We start from the raw sequence: 27452 nt of genomic DNA on the forward strand, positions 1-27452 counted from the left end.
GTGCATCCACCGAAATCCACCGAAATAAATTGTGGCTCTATCTGGCCCCTGGATCTCATGAGAGAAACCCAAGTGACTCATGACTCTACATATGCCCCTGAAACAACTTGCAAAATGCTCTGAATTTATTTGGAATCTAAAGTGACATCTAGGATTGATCACAGAGAAACTACAGTACACGAGTGCATTGCATGTAATGTGTTCGTCTGTCAAACAGCAGCTCATGATGAGGCAAACCTGTGTGCAGATGTAAGATGAAGTTCTCCTGGTTCTGTTAGCTCGGCTAATTGCACACCAACCCACAGCCTGTAATGCGGCAATTGCAGGGCGGTCCGCTCAGCTGCCAGATCCTTGAAACCCAAATCAAAGCTCCAGTTAACAAAAGCCCAACCTACAGTCGCAGCTCTAACCTAATTAACATTGAGTCAGCAAGCGTGGTGGCAGCAGCAGCGGTCGGGGTTGTGGTGAGGGCTGTGGGATACAGGAATAGCAGTAGCCACGCTGACACACTGGATGACACACTGGGCCGCGACAAAAGAATCACACAGCTACATGGCTCAACATGCCGCCTGGACCAGGTGACCGTGTCTGATGCTCCAACTGTGTTTTGTTTTTTTTGTCTTTATAAGGAGAGATGCTTGAGATATTGTTCATACAGTGAAGCTGTTGTGCAGTTGGTGGTGATTGCAGTTTAAGTGGTGCTGAGTATATGTATAGAACTTATAGAGCTTTGAAAGCTTAAATGTGATTTTTACTGCTCTTTTCATGTTGTTTGTAGCTTTAATTAATGAATTACGAGCTCATTAAACTGGATGTTAATTTTATTGTAACATCTTAAAAAAAAAGCACAACTGTGATTTAAAAAAGAATCAGGTAGAGAACATAATTTGCTTCATGATTAACTGTTTCCTGCTTTGTGAGACAGAACACCTGACTATGAGCTATACAAATTACAAAAGAACAATTTTGGAAACAGAATATATATGAACCTAATGCATCTCTTAGGAAGTGATGACTCAGATGTGTGCACCAACAAGGCTGTTCAACTCAAACTCAAGCGAACCGAGGCCAGAAGCACCAGTGATAATGCTGTCCACCACTAAAGGAAACAGTCAAACTCTGTTGCTATTTATGATGGAAAAACACTGGAAACATGCATCAGCTGACAGCTGCGCTTTTCTTAGCCAATTGTGTGGCACACTCACATTCTCCAACGTAAAAACACCGTTGGGCCCTCAGATATCTGCCTCACAACAGGCCCGGCTTCTCTTGGGGTGAGCGTGAGTAGGAAGCTGTGCATGCGCCACATATGACAAACCCCATTACTGTCTGGCTAGCAGACAGGCTTAGCTAGGCCATCCCGGGGCCTGCAGCCAGAGACACTGTGCAGCTGAGTTACCATGCTTACTCAAATATTCATAACTGGATAATGAAAGTATAAATAGTTTTCATGTGATACACTGGAGGTTGGGGTAAACAAAATTGCAACCTCCATCATCATGCATCACAGTGTCTCTGCTCTGACGGCTGCCAGTTCGAGTAATGGGCAGGATTGTTCGCTATGACACGGTGAGAATGATAAGCTATGACTCCCCTAAAGTTCTGCAGGTAATTTGGGTTTCAATTATTTGGGTTTCGTAGTGCGTCGCCACATCTCAAAGTAATCACCGTCAATCTTGGCAGCTTGCAAGTCGGCTGGGAAGTTGTGAAGCATGTTGTTTTAATGATTAATGAGCTCAAACATTGCTCTTGTTTCTTCTTGTTTAGGTGAATTGGAGGAGGCTGCCCGTGACATAGGTCCTGTTCTCCCGAGTCTTCTTCTATACCATGAGCTCTGGCTCTGCTCAGGATGTGGCAGTCGAGCATTTCCTGCGTGACATAGAGAGGCGAAGCAAGCGGCTACACTGCGCTGTGATAGGCTGCGAGGAGGAGCGACCCCGCAGCGACATGAACCTGCTGTATCGTAAGAGCCGTTTGGACTGGAGGCAGAGGGACCAAGAGGGAAGTAAAAAGAGGTGAGAGGATGAGCTCACGGGAGCTTTGCATATATGGGATTACATTAGGGTTCAGTTCAGAAGGGATATAAACCTCTTAGCCAGCATGAATGAGTTTAGTTTCAAAATCTTAATTCCAAGCAGAGTTCATGAAGTCACAGGGGTGCGTCTGAAACGTCTTGCATAGCAGAACTTCATAATGAACTTAATATGTTCTGAAGATGAGATAAACTACTATAATGTCATCTGTAATAGGACAGTGTGTAATATCACAGGACGTAACGGGGCCAAAAGTGATGAAATATAAAACTAAATACAGTTGTTGCCTCTTTGTCTCCATCCACATACTTTCATCAGAGATCCTAACCTTGAAGCCCTGGAGAGACCTTTAGTTTTCATTCAAAGCATTGTGTCATACACATGTGGGTTAATCCCCCCTTTAACTTGTTTCCTCTAAAGTAAGAAGAAAGTTTGGTTGATGATTTAAAGAAAACAGAAACTGTGTTTAGCATGCCAAAAACATATATGGCATCTACAAAATCTTGTACATTTTAATCAAAGCAGTGATTATAAAACCTGTTTAAAGTTTGTATGGAACAGTAACCATAGGGAGTGTGTCCTGCAAGCTCAGCCGGCCGGCAGTGGTGGAAAGGAAGTAAAAACATTGACTCAAGCACTGTATCGAAGTATTTCCAATGCGTGCCACTTTTTACTTGTACTTCAATACAAACTATTTATCTGGCAGCTACAAAGCTTAAACCACTGATTCCCAATATGTTTGGCTCGAGCCTCTCAACAGAAGTGCTTCGTTTGGGCTCCTTCGTTATGTTTCTGATGCTTTCAAGTTGTAAGCAGCTCCTCCCAAAAAAGAATTCTCTCTCTAAACCTCTCAGATACTCTCAGTTAAATTCGATCAACTGTTCAAGACACATAGAGGTCACATTATTCAGTACAGTTTTTCCCAAAAATCTATGAAGGTTAGAGGGAGAAAAAAAATCAACCTAAATCCATGTCGCTACATTAATCATATTCCACCCTCTGAAACGTATCCCGTGACCCTCTGGAGGTGGCCTGACACGGGCTGGGAAACAGAACTAAACTACCCATGACCAACAACCCAACCTCCACCAGCTACACTAGTGACATGCTGCTTGAACACAGACACATTCAAATTAACAATCTTTTATACTTTAAGCTGTTGACATATCTGTACTTTAACCGAAAATTCAGATTTTTCTATTGGTATTTTAAGTCTGTATACTTGTTCCAGTATGACATGCCATCACTGTTTCAGTGGGATTAAGGAGTTGTTGTTAAACAAGGTGCTGTGTGTGTGTGTGTGTGTGTGTGTGTGTGTGTGTGTGTGCGTGTGTGCGTGCGTGCGTGCGTGCGTGCGTGCGTGCGTGCGTGCGTGTGTGCGTGCATGCGTGCGTGCGTGTGTGCTGATGCAGGTTCAGCTTTTCAGACGCTTTTCAGACAAAATGCCTGTCCTAATAGTAATAATGATAATACAGATAATGATGCAAATTTTCTAATAAATTTAAACCAAAACAACCAAATTCAATGATAATAGAAGACTCTACAAAAGTGGACAAACAACAGCATCCCACTGAACCACAGTCTGGGTGTGACATTATTATATATTATACATAAGAGCCTGTTAGTGAGGGATCTTGTGTGTCTAATTGTGTGTTTCTGAGACAGAGTAGAGATACACCACTCAAATGTAAGACCGACAATTCACCGAAATCACAGAAGAGAGGGGGAACATCGTGTTTCTAGAAGCGTCGTCCAACTCACAGCGGTAATTGGAGGCCTTTGTGTTGGAAGCAGAGATCAACGCCATGGCAGCGTCAGGCCAGTGGAGGTGTAGGGCAGCAAGTAGGACAGTGGAACATGATGAGCGATGAAAGCAGAGCTGAGCTTTGCCAGAGCAGCAGAGGTGAGAAGCAGGACATGCCCAGTGATGATTACGAACAGGGCAGGGTCAGGGGATGAAACCACACAGAGAGGAAAGGATGGAAACCAAATGGACTGGAGGCAGGACGGGCACAGACTGCAGAGCTGATGGGAGGGAGGGAGGCAGAGGGAGAGGAGGAGGGACACAGGAAAAGTATGAAGGGCACTGGTAGACAGTTTGAGATCTCAAGGCCCTCAAGAGAGATATCACATTTTTTTAAAGCAGAGACGGCTGTAGAGAAAGTGAATTGTAAATAGGTGAGTTTCAATATGATTTTTAAAAATAGAGTTTCTTATGGCACTAATACAGGCCGACAGACTTTTCCCCCTCGTGACAAAAACCTTGCTGCCAGCTGAGGATTTATTATTTCACAAATTATGAGACCAGTGTGATCGACTGGTATGGGTGTACCAGTGTGCAGATTTATGGAGGACTAAAAACAGCCTTGCAAATCCCTTTAAAGCAATTCACTAATTAATATTCAGTTAGACAATGTGACAAAGCGTGATGAATAAAAGACAAATGAAAAAAAATATCAAATGTTTATAAATTACAGGGGGATTTATAATGTAAATCAAATTATGGATAGATTATCTTTTGTGTAAGCAAATAATTGGAAAATGTAGTTGGCTGTACACTTAATTAAATACTAAAAACGAGTGGAATAATGTAAGATACCAGTTTCTTTATTTATACTTCACTTACGTCACACACAGAGGTCTTGTTATGGAATATTTTTTCTTTAAATGAATCAATTAATCTAATCTTTTTAGCATTTACAGAATTCTAAACTGCTTTATGACCCTTGGTTAGTCCGTCTTGGTTTCTTGGTTCTCCGTCTGTCGTCCAAGGCCAAGCAGGAAGACATAACTGTCAATATTCTCAGTGTTTTAGGCCTCTGTTGGCTTTACAGGATTGAAATGAAGAGCTAAAATGTATTTGTAGTTAGGGACAGTGTCTCAGGGTTTTGTAGTATTATTTGTAAGGGGGAAATGCAAATTTGAGACAATGCAGCTTCTTATTGAGAGTTAGGACAACAGAGACAAAGTGTGTCTTGGGACCCAAAGTCATAACTTCCATTTTCTATATAACGTTTTACCTGTATGGATGTATACATTTACTGACGCCTGATTGGATACCACTGTCTGAATGTTACTCATGCTAAGCTCACCTGATGTCCTTATAAATATCAGACCACGTTGAATAGATAAAGTTTTTTTTGAATTGTTTGTTTGAAACACGATACAAGGTAAATGTTTAAACAAGGACACTACTATAGCATCTTTACAATCAAAATCTCTATTTTGATATATATCTTTTCAGTTTTATCAACTCATTGACCTGAATCTGAAGCACTATTGAATTGCCAACTCTATATTGAGATCAACAGGGAATCAGTCAAAGATTCAGGTCCCTGTGATGTCCCTTTAAGAGACACATCAAACCCAGAGAAGAAAGGCCTTTGTTATCCTTAACATCTTAAGCACATGGTTCAAAGCACAGTCAGGCCTTTAAAAAAACATATTCTGAATGATTTCAGCTCATTCAGTTTTGTTAAGAATACAATTTATTTCAGCTGTCATGGCAACCAAATGTGAACGTATTCCTCATTCTGTCAGCGCGTCTTCATGAACAGAGAAAAACAGTCTTTTATCACAGGAGTAAAACACTTGGGAGTTAAAGTAAATGTCTCAGAAGACTTTGGTTTCAAGCAGTCAAAGACACACATTTTCTTTTTGTGGAAGCTTCAAGAAGTTGTTATCTGTGTGGTTATTCATTGTGGACAAGCAGTGACGATGAAGATAAACAGAAAGCTTATTTTAGTTTGGTTGCTTTAGGGGCACCTACTGGGGCGCCTGTGTGTGTGTCACAGGCTGGCAACTACTACAATCATACTCTTAGAAATATCAGTAGACACATCTTGTGCTTTATGGCTTTGAGTCACACCAAAAGACAGTTTCACCTTTTATGGAATCTTGAGAAATCATTATTAGTTAAAAACCATGCGGGAGACAACCCATAACTTATGACAATCAATTGAAGTGTTGCGTATTGTGTAATATGTATGTCAGAAAAGTCCAACAGAATGAGGACAGATACACACTCGGTGTCAGCTGCTCAACCTTAACCCATTAGAAACTTTAACAAGACACAATTTAACTGCTCTGATTTGCCCTCAAACCAGATTGGATGTTCTCAAAGATGATTTTTTTTTTTTTTTTTTTTTTTTTTTACAGATAATCTCATTCAGCAGTTTAAACATAACCCACTCTTAAACTCTGCCCCAAAAAGGTAAATTAGAAATAGGACGGTAGCTGCTAGGGGCAAAATGATCTAAACTGGGTTTTTTCAGCAGGAGCTTTATCAACATAGTCTTAAAGGCTTTCGGGAATATCTTACACTCGGAAGAGGACGAGGAAGAGGAGGAGAAAGAGGAGGAGGATGAGGAGGAGGAGGAGGAATTCGAGAGTCTGCCAAAGGTGTCAAAAGCCGACAGAGGAGCAGCGACTGACCGCATACAGTTTGATTGGCATTAGCATTATTGACCTGTAACATTTGTTCGAAATGATTTAGAGATACCGATTTTCCAATTTGGACATTGGACAAAACAAGACAACTGGAGAAAAAGTCCTTGAAATATTAATTGTTACAGAGTAAGCTCTATTTATGATTTTAAAAAAGTAATCAGATCATACCAGTAATTACAAGATCTATGGCACTGTCCTGAATTATAAAGGCTCAATCCATTGTATAGTACAACATTTTGGTTAAACAGTGCACCAGAGCCAAACACACTGTTCTTAATGTCGAAAATGCAGGATTAAAGGAACGTGTTTGTTTTTTTTGTGGTAAAGTCATCGAGCAACTTGGTAAATAAGTAATTTATTCCAGCATATTTGCACTTGCCCCATTGCACTGATACATTATTGTTTACCATTTACAGAAGCGGTCTGACTTATATACTTGGATATAGTTGTTTTTTGTGTTGTTTATATATGTATTTGTATATACTTTTAGTAATATATAATATAATATTTTATAATTTGTCATCTTTCACCTTCTGGTACATAACAGCTAAATGTTTTAATTTACTCTTGTTAGCGAATATGTTTTCCTGGTATGTTAGCGCATACTTGCTCCAACAATATATGCTATCTTTTATTTGCTAAACTTCTGCTTAAGTGCCTCTTGATTAGGCAAACAAAGAAAAAGAAAAAAGCAAACAGAGAAGTAAGAGTCCAGATTCTTTTTGGACAGCTGAGTGTTTCTTCTGCTCTATGAAGAAGAAGAAAAAAAGAAGGAGCTGCTTGACCTCTGCCCTGGGCTAATTTTGGCCCTCTAGTATCTGTGCCGATTGTGAGGAGTCACAAGTAGATCTCCATAGGCCTTCAAGGGCACAAACATTCTTGTGCAGATGCAAGCACACTTTGTTGCCGCACCACATACAGTAAAAACTGATATTCAGGCACACACGTGTGCTGCCTCACACTAATATCTGACGGGAAAGCGAATAGGAGCCTCTGTGTTCTCGGGGATGAGCAGCCTCCGCTCTGCTTCTGCTGCTTGCAATGTCGACTGCAAATTGTAAGCTCCAATTGTCTTATTCGTGCTTCACTGCCTCACAGGGATGGCAACTGATCTAAAAGAGAGCGCTGCGTGACCCGCAGTCATGTGTTGCCATTACGTACTATAATGAATCACTTACACACAGAATAATCGTGCATTTGAGCTGTTTAATTACACACTCAGAAACACAATTTCTCAAAGCCTCAAACGTGTACACACAGATGTGGATATCCAGATGTGCTCCCTGTGGCTGAGATCCGATCAACACAAACCTTGAATAATGATTAGCCTCATGTTGCCGGGATTTCTTACCGCATTGCTGCAATACATTCTCATATCATTATTCTGCTTGTGATGGTATTTCCACCATGTGTGACTGCTTTTTTTTCCTCTCATGTGACATTTTGTGAAAGTACAGTAGTTTCATAGTGGTCTCGTTAATAAAAAAAAGTATGTCGCACTGGGAAGAGTAATTCAACCTTGTTCGTGTGAAATTAGCTTAAAGGCCATGGACTTATCTTTTGTTGCTGTGCAGTGAGGCAGCACAACACCCCTGGAGACACCACACCATTGCAGCACCTATCTCTAAAGCAGAGAACGGGTTATCACAAGCCATTTTTTAAGGCTTTGGCGAACTCAGCAGGGTCGTGGAAGCTCACAGTTTTACCTCAACAGCTTGAAGCACTGACACTGATGCCTGAACTGTGCTCGACTTCAAACTTGGAACATTTGGTTCACAATTTAAACACATTTTGCCTAATTTTAGGTTCTGTTGTGGATTTATGATGCTCTAGTAAATGTATTATTTTGTAGGTTTTTTAAGAAGTTATTTAGTTTTTTGGGAACTGGAAAAAAAGGCACAGACACAATAATAAAAGATAATAAGCATCTGGATCTCATGGTGGTAATGGAAAATAAGTATATAACACATTTTACATTCAAGTATTTCACAGGTCGTAAGACAAAAGAATGCAATTCCAGTGCTTGATCAGTTTGGAAAAACATTGCATTATTTTGTCTGATTTCTCTCTTTGTCAGTGACATTTTTTTTTGCAGGACAGGTCGTATCATTGATGATTTTTAAGGCAAACTGTCAAATAGATGAAAGTCACAACTGTTCCCATGGAAACAGACACAATTATTTTGCATAAGAGCAGACGTAGGCTGAGGATAAAAAGATGTAAAGAAAAAGGGAATTCCAGCAGTGCAGTGTACACTACGAGTACTTTGTTTTTGACAGGGGAATTGATTTCCTAATTGAATGTGTTTGAGAAGGAAGCAGATGTGGAGGAATTCAGATGGAAAGATATGTGAATGCAAAAGATGGAAGAGCCTCCAGGGCTTTCCCTCTGCAGCGAAAGCCCTGCGGGCATTTCATCATTGCAAAAGCAATCTTTGAAGACCAAAGTGAGAGTAAGGAAAGAGGGAGGTCAGTACAAAGTTTGTACATGAATGTTTTTGCACTTAACTATGATGTCTTCTTGCTTCTATTCACACTTTCCCAACCCCATTTTCAAACTGCAGCTCCAATCAAAACGACCCCTCAGCCACTGTTGGCAAAGTCAGAGACTTGGCTTCTTTCCGCCGGCACTTCCGAATGGGTTTCATGACCATGCCGGCCTCCCAGGACCTGTCCCCTCACTCTTGTGCCTCCGCCATGGCGCCGCGCTCACAGTCCTGCCACGCTGTAGGTGCTGGGGATACAGGTCTGGAAAACGGAGATTACTCTGACACCCAATCCCAACACTGTGGCCGCTGCCCCCCAACCAAACCCAAACGTCACCCCAGCACTCGCCTCAGCGCCTCATCCACTGATGGCAGAGGACTTATTGACACATCTCTTGCGTCCTGTCACTCACAGGCGAAACACTCAGAGAAGAAAAATGGTAAGAAGTGTATGTGTGTTTAAGTGCATATTCCACAATGATCTGGTTTCTTTACATGCATTTTTAATTTCTTCTAAAGCCATGAAGAAGTCTGACTCTGGAGAAATCGGAGGAAAGAAGGTTCCTCCCACAAAGCCCAAGAGAAGTCCGAGCACCCAGCTTTCCTTTGACCCTCTCCCTCCACGTGTGCCTCCTTCCGCCACATCCTTGCCTTTCCAGGCGTCAGACTCTCAGATTCAGACTGGGGACGGAGAGGATGAGCCAGTCTATATAGAGATGGTGGGCCAAGTGTTCACGAGAGACAGCCAGACAGCCACCCCACACCCTGTCACACCTGTGGCCACCACGCCTGACTCTGACTCAGACCAGAGTGAGGCCATCTATGAGGAGATGAAATACCCACGGCAAGAGGACAGAGAGTCCCACAGACACCTCCCACACAAACATGAGAAAGTGAAAACCTCTAAACACTTCCATGTCACCCCTTCCAACTCCAGCAGCTCATCTCTGCCACGCCCCTCCTCTTCCTCTCCTTCCTACTCCAAATCCAAAGCTACCGTGTCAATCTCCCATTCGTCTCCTCTGCCTTCCTCTGCATCCTCTACTCCTGTCCCCCAGGTCCTCTCCACTAGTCCACACACTCCACGAGCTCCTACTCCCTACCTGCTGCAAGGGACTAAATCCGAGTCAGAGTCCAACACGAAGATCCCAGCCCCTTTCCCCAATCTTCTACAACACCGGCCCCCACTGCTTGCCTTCCCACAGCCTGCAGCAGCCTCCAGCGGGGTTGGGGTGCAAAACAAGTCTGCGTCTGCTAAAATGGGAACGCAAACATCCAGCGTGACAACTCAAGCCAGCACCTCCTCCTCAACTTGTTCGAATGTTCCCTCGTCAGGCTCCAAGGAGTCATCAGGAGCAAGTGCATCCCAGCAGGACAAACACAGCAGGGAGGCCCAGTTGGGCCCCGCTCCTGGACTGCGAGCCAGGAGCCACTCCACACCTCTGCCTCCCTCCTCCAAATCCACCTCCCCTTTCTCCCATCACCACCACCACCCTCACCATCGCCCATCGCACTACCACCACTATCGCAAGCCAGAGAGAGGAGACTCTCCCGCTCCACTCAAGAGCAGTTCTCAGAACCAGGCCACAGTCCAGACCCAAACCTCAAGCACAGGCCGGGAGGGCAAGTCTGTTAGCTTCCTCTTGAAGTCTGATAAAGGAGAGAGAGATAAGGACAGGGATAGGGACAGAGATAGAGACAGGGACAGGGACAGAGACAGAGACAGGGACCGAGACAGGGACAGAGACCGAGACAAAGATAGGGATAGGGACCGAGATAGGGATAGGGGTAGAGACAGGGACAGAGACAAGGAGAAAGACAGAGACAGAGATAGGGATAAAGACCGAGAAAGAGACAGAGAAAGAGAAAGAGACAGAGACAGAGACAGGGACAGGGACAGGGATCGAGATCGAGATAGGGACGGAGGGCCGTACTCCTTACAGTTGGATCATGCCCCCTCCAAGTCCAAAAGCAGCACCAGCTCAACCCCTACGCCATTATCCTCATCCCAGCGTCCTCATTCTCGACCCCATCTTCGCTCCCACACTCCTCACAGCCTGCCAGCGTACAAGCCTCCCTCCTCGGACAGCCCCCTGCTGTGGACCTACCCCTCCGGTGGCTTCCGGAGACCGCCGGCTTACGAGAGCCTGCGAGGAAGCTCTCACACGCCGTCCCTGCAACAGCCCTCAAGTCTTACTGGTGTAGGTGAGGGTTTAATCAAGAGCAACGACGGGTCTTCGTCCCTCCATTCTAAAGTTGGCTTCATGCCCTGGGACAGCAGTGCCAGCTTAGCTGCAGATGAGGGATCTTACTGGCCTATGCAGAGAAAATTGTCCTTCAGCCATGGGAGCAGAGAGACAGAGAGTAAGTCAGAAGTCATTTGGAATACAGTGTTGACCCTGTGTTGAGAAGAAATCAGGCTTTTTTTGTAAATGTTCAGTTAAATACCCTTTGAAATATTCATTCTGTTCCTTCCCATGTCTCAGAGGACGAAGGACGTGCATGGAATGGCAGTGCTGATGCCCTACTAAGGATGGATAAGGAAGACCTTGGCATGGGGTCTCGAGGAGGTCACTCGGGCATCCCAGTCCACTTCAGTAGTGCCACCAGCAGGGCGCTCGGTCACAGTGAGTCCTTGGCTGGTGTGGACAGCACCCCAGGTTTCAGAGCCCTGCCCAGAGTCGGTTTACCTCTTCCCTGCCAGACTTTCCCTGCCTGTCGCAATGGAGGTTAGTAAACCCTGTGTTCTTAATCTTTTAGTCATAGTCTGTAACTACAATATCCGATTTAGAAAGGAACTCACGGATTGACATGGGGATTCTTCTGCTGGCTGTGCTGTGCTGTAGCTCTTAAACTTGGAAGAATCAGAGTCTCCATCCTCTCTTCTTCTCTGACGGTCAAAAAAAGCTAACAGCTCATCCTCTTCAACTAAAGCTATCCTTAAAATTCTGTCTTCCTTTGTCAGTCCTTCTCTGTATCTGCACTCAAAGCCTTTTCCTAAAAACAAAGACATGCTGCTTACCTTGGGAATCAGTGCAATACTTACCTTGAAGCATAGCCAATAAAATATGTGTTCCATAAACAGGCCCACTTCTCTGCACCCATACATTCATGACCGCTGGCCCCATTGTTTGTGGTGTTTCCAATGTACAGTGTTACAAAATTGATCATACAAAACACTTAACAAATGGATTGTGTTTCATTGTATGAACGAAGTACATAGGCAAACAGGGTTAAATTTATGTTACCGGTGAAGTGTTATTACAGGACAATGCAGTCGGAGAGACAACGTACAAACTCCACCGATCACATTTCAGTTTCACTCAATTACATCGCTTATATCACTTTAATGATTTAACAATGAAAATATGTTGGTAGAAAATGCAATCAAGATCATATTGTGCTTAAGTCTGGATAAACACAATTTGTCGAATAGTGGAAATTACCGATTAAGATCACTACCAAAATTGAATTATATGTTCATGTTACAATAAATAGACTGTGACTCTGTTTACAAGATAATATGAGGTATCCAGATGACAGTTGAGCATTGACAGAGTGATACATGAACAAATGTCTCTGTAAATGTCCTCCATTGTTCATCGGTATAAGGTGTAATTTACAATCGTAACAATTGTCTGGTATAATGACCGCACAATGTACAAAAGCTCTGTCTCAACTCGATGATTGTAGTATGACATTCACAGCTCTGTGTGTTATAATGAAAAGTTGTATCCCTGTGGTGCTCTCATTAGCAGGCACATAGTGTAAATGTTGTTTCTTTACAGAAGTGGGGCGGCTGGGCCGCTCCTCCTCTGCTGCTGGAGTGAGACAGGTGGGTGGAGGAGACGTCCAGAGACAGAGCAGCCTACCAGCCCGAGAAGCCCTGAATCAGGTTAATATATCGCACCTAGACATATAACTTTAGACTCTTATTAACTTCATTCATGCTAGATTTGGGAGTAACATTAATATCGGTCTCATTATTCCCTCTTCTGCCAGAGACAGTGCTTCAGCAGATCTATTTATAGCTGCTAGATATGCCCACTGAGCAGAATACGGCTCTGGCCTACCTCAAAAGAATAAGAGCTGCAAAGCTATATGACGTAGGCTGATGTGTATTCAGAAAATGAGAGAGAATAGTGGATGACAGAAAATGCTGTACCATGTTTTGGAGTGATGAGCTGCAGTCTTCTAACAGCACATTTGCCCAGATTCTGGCTGCATAGCAAGTGCTGACGCAGTTTGAGTGTGCTGCAGCGCCTGTCTTCATGCGGCTGGTTGACCCTCCCTCAGCCTGTAATAGATGAAGCAGCGCTGCATCCTCGTGGCTGCCCAGAGGAACTGCAGTTATATTCTACACTTGCTAGGATTGGTTATAATGCAGACAGCACTGCAGTGATAATGCAGGTTATGTCAACATGTAAATATTATAATCTAAAAAATACTCCCTAAATTCACTTATATTTTTCCATTGTGTTCAGCTGCATGGTCTGGCCCAGCCTCAAGTGCCCTGCAGTCCCAGCAGTACCAGTGTGTCTCGGCAGCAGCAGCAACTTCAGCTCCACCAGCAGCAGCTGCAGTTAAAGCAGCAGCTCCAGCAGCTTCAGAAACAGCACCACCTGCAGTTGCAGTTCCAGCAACTCGCCCAGCTGGCGCAGGGACAGCCTTCTGTCAGCGGGGGCTCCACCCAGTTTGCAACGCAGAGCCAGAGAGACGGTAAGCTGCTGGAAGTCATCGAGCGTAAACGCTGCCTGTGCAAAGAGATCAAGGCCCACAGGCGCCCGGACAAAAGCCTGTGCAAGCAGGACAGCATGCCCATCCTCCCTAGTTGGAGACGGACACCTGAGCCTCGTAAGACTGGCACGCCACCCTGCCAGAGGCCGCAGGCCGTCGTGTGGGACACAGCTATCTGAGGTGGAACGACAGGCCTGCGAGTACCGCACTGAAGAGAGATGAGATGAGTTAAAGATGGTTGAACAATTGATAAGAAAGAAGAGTAACATGGGTTTAGTAACTGGAACAGACAATAACCACAGAGGAAGAAGAGAGTTTTTCCTCTTACTGTGTGAGAAACTCATCAGTGAACAACAATGAAGGTTATTGGAGATTTTGAACTCATTTGGTAAAAAAAAATACAAAAATAACACACAAAAAAAGACTGTTGAAAGAGGTGAAGAAAGGACGTATTACAATCAGACTAAATTAATCTCTTACCCGGGTGATTTCTACTTGCTCTGTACTATGTCCTTATCAATGTGTTCTAATTGCCAATGATTTTTTTTGCCACAAAACGCCAGTATTGCCACAAAATGAAGATGCCATTGTAATAATGGGTGGGATGTTTTCTCAAATTGGTGTTGCCAAATTTCCTCCTGATTACTTGAGACAAAAAGGGATAATATATTTTCTCCAACACAAAGTTGTCAAACTTGCATATAAACTACTCTGCAGATGAGAAAAGGCGAGACTCATTGATAAGTTATTGAAGTGTTTCTTGAAATCGTGAATGCTTATGAGATGTCTTGGTATCAATAGATTGTCATTGTGGATGCAAATAATCATCACTGAGGAGTAAAAGCTACCTACTGTATCTGTTTGCATATTTGTAATGTGAATCTATTTACTTTCTCAACGTTTCTGCAATTTTATAGCAATATGCTCCGGGCGCTGGAGCAACATAATTAAAAACTTGTGTCAACTAGCCTAACATACATATCTAAGACTTGAATAAGTCATATTTACTGTGTCATTCTCTGCATGTCACAATAGACATACAGCATTGTAAAAGAATATGTGTAGAGATGATCATGTCAGACTTTTACATACAGCAGATCTTCACTATGATAACGCGTGGTTGTACAAAAGATGAATATATCGCTTGAGGGTATATTGTTAGGGAAGGGTGTGTGTTCGATGGCACATACTGTGTGCAGTCCAGCCAAATATAGATACAGATTAATGGTACAAAAACTTCATCCCCCATGCTTATCCACAGTTGCACATTAGTGATTGTTCCACCACACAGAAAAACAAGCACTGACACCCATCAACACAGACTGTACAATATGGTGCAACTGATAAGACTGTGAGTATTGATCACCTCGAACAGAATGCTGGAACAATCTGCACAAAATATGGTATACGCATAGGAGAAATTAAACCCTAATGTACTGTAAATAGATATGTACAACTGTATTGAAAATGTAGCAACTATTTCCATTTTCATACTTGTAATCAATACATATTATGTAGCATATACTGTATAAACATAACTTTGTTCACTTGTTTTTTCTAAAAGAATTAAGTACTTTATCTGCTGCAGCCAGTCCATGCATTACTTATAGTTCGACTAATAAACAGTAAGCCCTCTAAAGAAAGGCATGGTCCAACAGTTGTTTATTTAAATTTATGCAAGACTCCCTTTAAGCTGTGTTATTGTTTTATTTATACCCCTTTTTTCTACATTCATTTTTATTTGTGTACAGATTTCAACAGCTCGTTGTCTTGACATTTGGAATACTTTGCTGCTATCTTGAACTACTGGCGTTGTTCATTCAACCACACCGTGTTACCATAAGAAACATTATTAATATAGTGGTTATTGTTACATATTTGTTTTATTTCTGAGAGCCACGTGAAATGAAGTTTGTACCTTGAAGAGTGAGCCCTTCTGTAATAGTATTAAGGCACTTGAATGTCTCTTGGTTGTTGTCGTTTTATGATAGTTAGCACCAAGCTGTACAGTACAGTTCACCCAGTGAAAAGAAGACCTATCTAAATGTTTGAGAGTCACTGCTTGGCCTTTTGTTTTAATGCCCACCTGCTCGTGTTTGAGGGTCCAGGTTTTTCAAGCTTACTGAGTCCATTTTTAAACAAACACAGGTCAGGTAGAAGGAAACGGGCAAGTGCAATGCATGCAGAGATTCCTTACACTGAAAATGTCCCAATGATACTGACTATTGTGTCCAACTCCAATTAAATCACCTTATATGATTCCTTTTCACAGACTGATATGGAACCCTAGGTATCATTTCCAAAATAGTTTACAGAAACTGTTGGTTTTGTGTGTCTTCTAAAACAGTGGCCATTATACGAGCGCCATACTATATTGATATGGTAAGATACGGTGTACCTTGGATATCACTGTAGTGCTATATTTGCATTGATATTGTCATTAAAAATAAATTTTATATAATGAACTTTATACAACAAACTGTATTTGTGCAGGTTTTCATGCCTTGTGTTGCTTTTCAGTGGAGATCGAGGGGAAGTGGACATTATGTTCCCACTGCACTTCTGCAGCAAGTGTAACACCCTCGCTGTCCATGTAAAGGCGCTATTTTCACTCTCCACCGCTGCTGGTGTGGCTCCATGCACAACATCACAGTCACCGCTTCAATAAAGCACACACAAACGATTATAAGCTTTTACAGTTATAGCTTTAACTACATTCATAGTTTTTGTTCCAAACGGTTTATTCACTCGTATTAGTTATTATTCTGGCTTTGAATTCAGAATAGTAACCTACAACTTTTGTTACCTGTAGCTCAACCAACGATTTAAAAAAAAAGAAGAGGTATGCAGAAAAGTTGTGTTTTCGAAAAACATAAATCCAGGTAGTTTGTTATATAAGTCGTATTTTATATTATTATGTGAATAGTCTGTTTTTTATTTTAATAACCCTCCTGTATGATCACAATATGAATGAGATAGATAATTAAACACAACAATAGGGGCTATGATTTATCACTCGGAACCACAGACACTGTTAGACTCCTTTAGGAATATCAGAGAGATATTATGTTGGTTTTTCTTCGGGGGACGTGACGATACCGGAGCATGAGAGCCAATGAGAGGACGCCTTCAGCCAGCCCATGATGATTTGCTCTAACTGTTGTCTGTCGTGCGTTGGGCCGACAAGGAGGAGAGATGCGGTGCAGATGATTGGCCAGGCGGGAGAAGGAGGTGGGGTTGGCTCTGCTGGGGATGGAGAGGGTGGAGGGAGACGGAGGGAGCGCTTTACCGCAGTATCACTAGATTTCTGCACCACTCATCAAAACTCTGCGGCATGCAGACAAGAACTGGGGGAGGGCAGATATTAGGTCTAAGCTAGAGAGCAGGAACGCTACTTTTTAATATTACTAGCCAGCTTTATCTTACCACATTGTCTAAAGAAGTGTTTATACTCTATTTTCCATTCATTTGTGCGTCTGAGCGCTTCAGTAGACCGGCTCTTTTAATCTCGTATCTGCGGTGCTACAGTGAGTCTCTCTCTCTCTCCCTCTCTCTCTCTCTCTCTCCCTCTCTCTCTCTCTCTCCCTCTCTGCTGTCTGGTCATTTGTTTCAACCCGACGTTTATTCATCAGGGAGCGTTTATCAGGGTTTAGGGGGGTCCACCATTTTATGAAAACATGTCGAAAGATGGAGAAAAAAACGGGTGGAAGGAAAATATATGGAACTCGAGGACGAGGGAGTTTCTGGGCAGGACGGCGAGCAGCTGGGGTGAGTACTGTCTATAGCTACAGCAATGCAGCAAACACGGTCCCTCCACGGCTCTGTAACAGGTCTCTGTCACAGTCTCTTGAGCCTTATAAAGCTTCACGAGAGGCCTCCACGAATGCACATGTGTAACTGTAATATTAATTTCACCCTGCGAGAAGTTGGTTGATTATTTTCTGCCAGCGTTTCGGTGATGAGTAAAGCTGTCGCTTTTCACTTTAGTCTGGTGCTGAAATCTGAATGCGACACCGCTCCTGTGGAAGCCGGAGGAAGAAAAAAAACAAAAAAAAACGTCTTTATTTATTTATTAATTTATGGCACTGCTTTCTGTGCGCAATGCGCTCAGCATAAGGGTGGAGGCCTATGGTCTTATTCTACATTTGAATGAGCAAGATTACTGCAGCACTGCTGAGACAGGTTGCAAAGTGCATATCACCAGCATCTCTCTTTGGAAGCAATGAAAGAGCTGGAGCTAGCTTTCACATGAATTCTGCTGCAGATGAGACTTTTTTTTCCCTGGGCGATGGGTTGCTAGAGTTAAATATAAATAGGTTTGTAGGCCTGGAGCTTTGTCTACTGAGTATTTAACATGATGTCATTCATTTTCAGGCTTTTGCTTGCCCCCTGAGATTTTAAGGAAGATCCAATCCCAGCCTATACGTAACACAGGAGCATTGCCACATGCCCTCCTTTCTGCCCTACAGCCTGCAACTACTTCAAAGATTCATGAAATGATCGGGCGCATATGGCTCTGTTCTAATGACATTGGAGCGCTTTAATCTGGGTAAAGCCGTGGGCCAAAAGCTATTTGTATCACCTCCAACCCGGCCCCTCCCAGTGAATGTAAATCAGTGAGGGATTTAATCCTAATCTAATGACTTCATTGGCTGATGGGGGAGGTATCAATTCAGAAGGTGGATCTAATAAAGTAAACCACTTTCAGGAATTTAGATTCATTTTGATCTTTACACTGGGGACAAAATCTCAGCGGCACTCAAGTTTTGTGTTTGGAATAATGCTGAAAGTGATTTTACTTGCAGTGGTTTTCTGCTCATAATGTTTCCTGAATGGACATTTTACTAATAGAATAGAATTGGGAATCATTGGCTGTAGCTTCCTTTGCTGGAATCCTAGTGCAGTTAATCCAGCTCAGTGCGTCCCAGGTGCTTTGAGGTCTGGTGGCCTTTTTAAGCTGTGCTCTCTAAGGCTTGTTAATTAGGCTATTTCTGTAGTCAGCCACTACATGCAGGTCTGCTAAACTTGGCATTTCACCTCAGCATTTTCTCATTCTCCTAACGATGCATACATTGTGCATACCCTTCCCCGAGGTCCATTTGTTTTATTGCGTGGCAGCCCATCCATCCATTTTCTTTACCCATTTATGTCAATAGGCCAAGAAAATTGGAGAGACAACATACAAGTCAGAGGTTTTCAAAAAGCAAATTTGTTGTTCACACTTATAATTATGCAGTATAATGTACGTGCAGAGCCTTAGATCAAAGGCTTCTTTGAGGATGAAACACAGCACACTTGCTTGTGTAAAGAGCTGTAATGATATGGAAAAAGCTTTGATGAAACAGAACAGTCCTTCAATTTTGATGTTACATTGCCACCAGCCGACACCAGGCAAAGATGTTCAAACAACTACGCCTATTTAAAATAGAACTAATTAAGTGTTCAGCACCTCCCATTTCCAAAAACAACAAAAGGCTCATATTGCCTTATGAAAGGGCCCAATGGGTAACAAAACCATGATGAGGGCCTCAGTATAAGATTGGAGACCTTAAACAAATATACAATGGTAATAAATAGATGTTTTAGTGTTGAAAGAACTCCAGTGCATAGCTATTTATTCTTTCTCCAGAACACTAAAATTTCAGTTCAGATCTGTTTGATCACCAATTTACAAAGCAACTGAACAGCTTGTCCTCATAATTAATTCTGAAGAAGAGAGACACCTCCCGCCATTATTATTGAATAAAGAACGGGATGCCAAACCAACCCACCCCGGCCTTTTGTACGTTGCTTTCAACTGCCGTCTGCAAACAATACCAGGGTGAAATGGAGATGCTTCACTGTCCATCATCAGCACTGAGTGGGCTGACTGAGAACCTAACACCCTTTTTGCCAGGGGGAAAGCCACCCTGCCCGCACGCTTGAACCCATATGCACGTTATCACATCCAGTCTCCCCTGGGTGGTGTTGTATTTGCGCTTTGCACCACATCTCCATTGGGGGACAGAAAAAATCACTTTAACATTTTGTTTTGTCACATCTTGTCTCCGGTGCCTCTCTCGCTGTAGTGCCTCTGGCTTGGTCCGGGGCCTGGAGTGCTGACTCTTTATATATTTAATGACTCAGCTTGGGTCTTCTTCATGCAACAGTCGCACTCACAGCCATCTTACTCAGCCATTCAATCATTTCACCTTGGATTCCAATGACTCTTGTAACTAACGTATGAAAAACACGCACGCAAGCTCTAAATCATCAAGATACCCCTCTGTAATTGTTCCCCGTGGAGCAGTTTCCCCTTGACATTTGGTTATGGATTCCTGTAACTCTGGCTGTGTGGGGAGGCAGCTGCAGCGCCTGTCGACAGAGCGAGTGTACTCCATGCTGGGGGCCACAGCACAGGCCTCAGGAGTTGATGCTCAAAATGAGGGATGTGTCATTGAAAAGGCTATTTTTGTTGTTCTGCTCTCTATGTATACAATAATGTCTGTGGTGGGGGCAAACAGTTGTTTCAAAAGCATTTGAACATTTAAGTAGAAAACATTATTGTGGAACAATGCGCCAGATTATTACATTTTTCCATTTAAATGTTTAAGACGCTTCTGAAACAAGTCAGTTAATGATTAATAAACTGTAATTTTGATGAATTCACAGCCATTCATATTGAGCATTGTGAAATTGTGATGTCACTATTTTTGGCAACCATTAATCAAGAAAAAAAGGAGAGATTAATTGAAAAGAAAAACAATCCACAGATGCGGTCTCTGTAACATTATCACGATGGTCTTCTTTCACTGTAATTGAAATAGGTCTAGTCTATGATGGCCTGTAATCTCCTGACCCTGTGGCCTGGTCTCCAGGGGGTCCTTGTTCTCCCTCCTCCAGTATCCCTCTCTGTCATCGTTCCTCCCCCTAAACGCTATGAGTTTCATAGACCATCCTTTTAATCTTGGTTTAATGGATGCAAGAGAGTGTGAGAAAAGCAAACCTGAACATACTGTTTTGACCAAATAATTGATCAAATCTTCTTTATTTCAGACCACTTTGCAGTTGTATTTTAAACGTGTAAAGGACGGTTGTTCATCTGAGTGAGAAAGATAGTGGCAGATGGAGGATTAACTGGCCTCCTGTGAACATTACTGGTCTGAAAGTGACCACACAGACACAACACTGCAGCAACATTTAATTAAAATGAACTGATTCCATTATCCACTGAGATTTAAGAATATTCATAGTTAAACATGTGCATTATGATAATCACGAAATGGACTGCACATATGCAAAGTTGCGGTTGTAGCCAATGTAGCCTTCATGCACAAATTATGCACCGCCACCAGCACAACAAGTGTATTGTGAGGCAGAAGTCTCGATACAAAGAGAAAGTTTGTGAAAATGTCAATGAATAATAAAACAGAGATGGCTATATATACGTAGCTCATGCCTTTATCAAGCAACACAAAAACATAGGCAATATAATGTTAGTTTTGACTGATTTGTCTACATAATCCCTTTGTTTGATCACAACCTTGACTCTGAATTTGGCAGGGAAGCTATAGCCAAAAAATTGCATATTAATTTAATATGAACACAGGATTTGTGAGACAGATTTATTTGTCAGTATGATATCCGTCCAGTTTTAATAAAAATAATACATATTTTATTTATTCCATTTGTATAATTCAGCTTTTCTATGTCGACCTATTTGTTTCCAATGTTTTATCCATGAAAATGCTCCATTCCTCACTGATATCGCTCACAGCTGATACAACCCCCTTCTCTCTTTGTCTGCAGGTCTTATTCTTCTCTTCTATTTAGTTTTCTACATCTTCCTTGCCGGCTTGTTTGCGCTCACCATGTATGTCATGCTGCAGACTTTGGACGACCACAAACCGACCTGGCAGGACCGGCTCTCCACGCCAGGTGCGGTAGCTAATAATACAAATTGCGTTGACACAGGTCACACCCCGTGGCATGCTGTTATGAAACCCTTGCTGTCTCTCTTGTCACTCACAGGCATGGTGATTAGACCCAAAGCAGATGAGACCTACGAGATTGTCTATGACATTGGGAGAACTGAGACCTGGGACATGTACGCTCAGGCCCTGGACAAGTTCATGGCACGTAAGTCTGGCTCTCTGCCTCTCGTACTGCTGCGGATTATCCAACAATCTAGAATGAAGTGTTTTGACCTAATAAGATGGATGTGGAAAATTGCCTTGCACCAAGGCTTCACTTGAGTCATAAGCCCTTACAAACAGAATGAATATCCCCTCCCCCCCCCTCTATGCAGCCTACAACAACTCCGTCCAGGCTGAGAAAAATAACGAATGCACCCCGGACCAGTACTTCCTGCAGGAGGACAGCGGCGACGTAAAGAACAACCCGAAGCGCTCCTGTCAGTTCAACCGCACCATTCTGGAGGACTGCTCTGGAATCAATGACCGTTACTTTGGATACCAGGAGGGCAAGCCATGCATCATCATCAAGCTGAATCGGGTATGAAAGAGAACGAGGGAAGGAAGGGATGGTGTTGCTAGGAGACATGGTGTGACTGAGAAAATAAAACTGGTTGGGAATAAAGAAACAAGCATCTCAGTAGAAATTAGAACATCAGTATGAAGATACCAGTCCGTATATATTATTTATCGTTAATTGTAGGCATATTTTATTGAAATTATTTTCCGTTCCTCTGTGTTTAAAATGAGTCAAATGGGAATGGTTCTGGAGACGTGCTGTGTCTCTGTCACAGGTGATCGGGATGATGCCAGGAAAGAATGGAATCACTCCGTTTGTCACCTGTGGTGCAAAGGTAATCCCTTTTTGTCTTTCCCAATGAAAGGTCTAACATAACAATTTGGATTTCAGCCCATTCATTGCTTTCGTGCCTCGCTCTCATCGGTCGTCTCCATTCTCTTTGATGTCTGTGGTTGTATTGTTTCAACTGTCATATCTGTATTGCATGCCACTTTTGTCACTTACACCACCTGTGTATGCTCCTCTTCTTTTTTCTTTTTGCTCCTCGTTGCATTTCATTAATTTGCTCACTCTCAGAAATACAGAGTTGGCAAAGATCAATGGGTAAGAATAGGACAAAACCTGTGTTTTTAGACTTTAGATTGCGTTAAAACATACATTGTAGTAGTGTAGATTTTAGATATATATTTATATATCTATATCAAGATCATGTTTTGCATTCAATAGATTGCTGAAGTAGATAGTGGGCATATCGGGAAATTCGATTGAAAGATAGGGGTTCACCTCCTCTTCTTCATGTATGTAGTGGCTGTAACTCATGAAGCTGTTTCATCCCCTCAGAGAGAAGACTCTGACAAAATTGGAGAGATGCAATACTTCCCTCCTAATGGCACTTTCAACCTTATGTACTACCCGTACTATGGCAAGAAAGCTCAGGTAAGACTAAAATCAGTCTGAAAATATTGCTGCTAGTAACGAGCAGCTATCACGTATTATTAGACAGTTTATGAAAGACGTACCAGACAGAATGCATAACTGCCTGTGCTGAAGTTGTCCTGGGACCTGTTTTTGCAGGTGAACTACTCTCAGCCTTTGGTTGCCGTCAAGTTCCTTAACATTACTGCCAATCAAGATGTCAACATTGAGTGCAAGATCAACGCCAACAACATTCCCACTGGATTAGAAAGAGACAAGTTTGCCGGAAGAGTGTCTTTCAAGCTGAGGATCAACACTAATACCTAGGTTGATCTTTTTCCTCTCCTGAAAACTACTTTCTTCATTCTCTGCAACATTGCCCACACACAGAAACAAATCTCAGTATTGACACCCTTTGTAGGATTTGTTTACGACCCCCCAAACTTTGGGGGAAATTGTTTGTCCGGTTGTTTGATGAAATGGGGTAAGAATAAAAGGGTGGTAATTCTGTCATTATTTCTGTTTGTGAGCTTTGGGACACATTCTTCTCTGTAAATTAGTTTCAGGTGACGTCTATTTATACTGCATGAAAACTAGGGGATGTAAAGGATGTGAACATGTGTTTTCAAAGTTTGCAACGATCAGCAACATTAACACTTTATTGCTGCTCCCCTCCTGCTGCCTCCTTATAGAGTACCCCTCTATAAATATACACAACACTTACAATACAAAATGTGTATACCTACAGTATTTATACGGTATCATAACCCTATATCAGTATGTCTATTTTGTTGCACTTAAAAGAATAATCCAGCGAACTCTCATATATCTTGATGGATGGATGGATGCAGAGATGAAGCCATTTTGCATGTGTGTATTGTCTTTAGTGTGCTACAAGGGCAGGAGGCCCCTATGTCCCACCTCTCTGCTAAGTGTGAAATAAGGTTATGTTAAACCACTGACCACCAGGAGGGGCCACACTGTAATCTAACCTTACACACAGCAAGTGTGTATTTTTTAGAACAAAACTGTAAGATAGGCATCTCCGAACAAAAAGGGAGTTACAGTTGACGTCAAAACCTTTAAAAGTGTGTATGTTTGTGCATGTGTGTGTGCGTGCGTGCGTGTGTGCGTGTGTGAGTGTGTGTTCCAGTCACAGGTCCCATTTCATACTGTAGGTCGGGAAGTTGCATGCAATGTGCAATATTCATTAAGTGGCATACATTATGAATGCCTGAGTCGGAAGAGACAACTTCCATTTCCTGATCATTCTTTTTTGGATCATTTGGTATTCACACTGGTTGTTTGACCTGAGAGCAGCTTCTGAAACAGATGTGTTTCATATTTGGGTTCCAATTTCATAGCAATATCACTGATGAATTATGAAAGGAGAGAGACGTCAGTCATTTTTCAGATCTTACAACATCACCTTAGTTTGACCAAAAAAACAAAACAATCAGCTCGTAGCTAAACAGACCAGTAATGCTTTGTCGGCCTTCAACCAACCATCTGAATATCAAATGATTATAGCAAAGCTGATCCTCCTGCTGCACGATGACGTTACACTCCCTGTCACCGTCTATCATTTTATTCCTGAAGCTGAATCAAGAGCTATTTTCTTGTGTCTCAATTTTTAATTAATTTAAACACAAATATTTACGGTATATATCTTTTCTTTCTTTCGTGTATTGCATCTATTTCATATGTATCAGAAATAGATGCCGTTGTCAATTTTTTTTATTGATTTACACTGAAAGTGTGCTTTGAATTAATTAATGTGCAGTTTTGAAGGATGTAGAAAGTTTGTGTTTGCGCCCTCTTTAACTCTTACCCGTTATCATCCTCTGAAATATTCATCCAGGATATCAAAAGGTATAGTTTAAATATTATTTAAATGGTTAGAGTCTTGACTATGTGAGTTGGTAGTTTTGTTTTATTGTCCTGTAGGAAATTAACAAAACAAATTGACTTCCGTGTATACGTTTCCATCATAAATTGTGTTATCTTGTGGTATTTCTCCACTGACGTATGAATCCCCGTCCAGCGGCAAAACCCTCAAGATAACTAACGACCTGTTGAAAAAGCATAGATTAGGCCCAAGTTTGGTACCGTTTACATTAACGTGCATTTATTGTGCAGTACAAAAAACACCTATTAATGTGTGGAGTCTTTTAAACTTGCATTGCTTCAGCACGGCTAAAAACATTGTACCAATGTGACGGTGATCCTGCTGTGGCATCACAGCAAATGTGGAACACAAGCATCTGTTCACCAATATTTAGGTTTGGCTCGACTCCACCACTTACTTTCTCTCGGAGTAATGTGTTTCTCTCACAAATATCTCACAGTGGTATAAAAAGGACCTCCTTATCTGATCCAGACTTGACAAAGAAAGACATTTAGATCTGATCTATATCTGCATTATTGATAATGAAGGATGTGCTCCAACAGTCATTAGAGGCTCTTTCTTTTTTTTGTGTGCTTTTTGTGACCATCCCCTGATGAGTTGATGCATTTCTCCTCTGCAATTCCTGCAACATTTACTTAATTTATATGTAATCTCTTAATCTGGTCAGCTAATCCTGAGCAGGCACGCTCAACTTCTTTACCCTACTTTGTCGCTCCTCCTCCTCCTTGTGTCAAACGCCTTCAAAATGTATGGCTTTTTCTTTTTTCTTTTTATGCATTCAACTCTACTATACCCCAATCATTCTTAAATCGATCAAAACCTATTGAATCCAATTCTGGCAAATAAAATGTTCTGCTTCATCACCTAATTGGCCATTTCCATGTTTTACTCATGTGCATGTGGAGATTAGTTCTTCAACCAAAGATCTTCATGACAGTTTAAATTTGATTTATTTGTGCTGCGCTGACACATCCTCAGCAGAGATACTGTAGGATCCAAGTGGAGGGCTAAGCACCCTGTTAATAAAATGCCTCATCTTATATATTAATAATAATAATACGCACAAAAGGAACGTGTTAAACTACAACATAACAGTGCCTCCTGGTGGACAGACAGTGTTGTTCCCCGGTGTCACAGAATGTTATTTCCTGTTATCTCCATTTATCGCTTGTTTTTTTCTGTGATAATTTGGAGATGTCCTCAAAAAGCAATACATTTATTTATTGTGGGGCTGTATGTATTTATTATAAAGGCTGTAACTAAGTCCAAGGAAGACAGAAGGTAAAGATATGCAGTCAGGCAATTTTGCCAGCGTGCATTATCATGATGGAATATAAAAAGTGTTTTATTTATAAAAGAGTATTTTTATTGTTATTTTGTTGTAAAGTGGAGAGAATGTATAAACTTGGATTGTATCATGTCATGGGAGCTACTGGATATGTTTTCTGCATTCCATTCAACAAATGGCAAAGTGTTAGCAGCTTGGTTGGAAAGGTTTTTGTTTCTTTCTTTTATGTAGAAACTTTTTTTTTGTCCTGTCTTAGAAAAAAAATTGAGCCCATTAAAGACCGCAATGAAAGTTTTCTGAAGACCAGGTTTATGTTGATAGTGAATACATCAGAAAGAGTTTTCAGAGAACTTTCAAGTGTAAACCCTTCATGAACTTTTTAGAACAAAACTACAACACGGTCCAATGCAAATGTCAGAAAGAGTGAACTATTCATGTTTCAAATAAAGCATAACTTCAACAAACATACATTTCCCCACCAAACCCGTCTTATATCGTTGTATTGCCTGAGACTGCAGTATAAGGATAGTTCAGAAAATAAATCCATGGCATTTTGTTGAGATACTCTCGCCCCAAAAGGATGACGATTATATTCTGGATCTTCTTTTTTTTTTGCTCTTACTGTATGTATATTTTTGCTCATGTTTACTGCAAACCAAGATAGAGAAATAAATAAATAAATGTCATTTAAGGGAAATCAGGCTCACTCTCAATTCTTGCCTCTCGGTCTTCCTTGGTGTCTTTATAGGATGACAGAAGTGATTCCTTCATGGGCATATCCTTGATTGAAGTAAATGAAGGCCAGGTCTAACAACAGCAAAACTATATTAAAAATCTGTTTCCCAAATCTCACTATTAAAAACACGTTCTCCTCTGTCTGATGCACAGACTTGCATCGCGCATGCGACATTAGGAAACGGTAGTGACGGAAGTGTTTTAATTAGTAAGATTTCGGCGAAAATGATTGTTTGGGAAAGGAGACTTGGATTATACTGCACGTGTGGGAGTTTGTCTACAGATTTGTATACAGATTTGCAATTGTTAAACCGGGTCTCCATATTCTCTCTCAGTATTCATACTCAAATTGTGATTTTGTGATTTGTGTTGCTATCATTACAGAATGTGGTTTTCAAACATTCCAAAAAGAAACATTACCTGCATGTG

The 27452-nt window shown here is 41.8% G+C and overlaps 2 protein-coding genes across 2 annotated transcripts in view; both read left to right on the plus strand.

Moving 5' to 3' along the window:
* Positions 1-16137, plus strand: part of LOC137802966 (neuronal tyrosine-phosphorylated phosphoinositide-3-kinase adapter 1) — a 29500-nt gene extending 13363 nt beyond the window's left edge. Inside the window, exons 2-7 of the mRNA XM_068601196.1 lie at positions 1768-2015; positions 9046-9407; positions 9487-11331; positions 11454-11696; positions 12756-12862; positions 13452-16137. Coding sequence (XP_068457297.1) covers positions 1828-2015; positions 9046-9407; positions 9487-11331; positions 11454-11696; positions 12756-12862; positions 13452-13883 — 3177 coding nt within the window. The 5' untranslated portion in view covers positions 1768-1827 and the 3' untranslated portion in view covers positions 13884-16137. The remainder of the gene's footprint in view (positions 1-1767; positions 2016-9045; positions 9408-9486; positions 11332-11453; positions 11697-12755; positions 12863-13451) is intronic.
* An 848-nt stretch (positions 16138-16985) lies between these two features.
* Positions 16986-26985, plus strand: atp1b2b (ATPase Na+/K+ transporting subunit beta 2b). The gene is made up of 7 exons (XM_068600144.1): positions 16986-17472; positions 21493-21621; positions 21715-21822; positions 21992-22197; positions 22451-22510; positions 23017-23112; positions 23251-26985. Exons 1-7 carry the CDS (start codon positions 17382-17384, stop codon positions 23416-23418), a joined length of 858 nt encoding a protein of 285 aa, XP_068456245.1. The 5' UTR covers positions 16986-17381; the 3' UTR covers positions 23419-26985.
* The last annotated feature ends 467 nt before the right edge of the window (positions 26986-27452 follow it).

The sequence above is a fragment of the Clinocottus analis genome, unplaced genomic scaffold (genome assembly GCF_023055335.1).
Source record: "Clinocottus analis isolate CAN_PGR_092001 unplaced genomic scaffold, fCliAna1.0.p SCAF_5, whole genome shotgun sequence".
Taxonomy (NCBI): Eukaryota; Metazoa; Chordata; class Actinopteri; order Perciformes; family Cottidae; genus Clinocottus; species Clinocottus analis.

Excerpts from the sequence above, each read along its gene's own strand:
- atp1b2b (XM_068600144.1), top strand. The coding sequence starts at position 17,382 with ATGTCGAAAGATGGAGAAAAAAACGGGTGGAAGGAAAATATATGGAAC. Across the intron at positions 17,473-21,492 it reads CAGGACGGCGAGCAGCTGGG|GTCTTATTCTTCTCTTCTAT; the intron begins GTGAGTACTGTC and ends CTTTGTCTGCAG. Across the intron at positions 22,511-23,016 it reads TTGTCACCTGTGGTGCAAAG|AGAGAAGACTCTGACAAAAT; the intron begins GTAATCCCTTTT and ends TCATCCCCTCAG.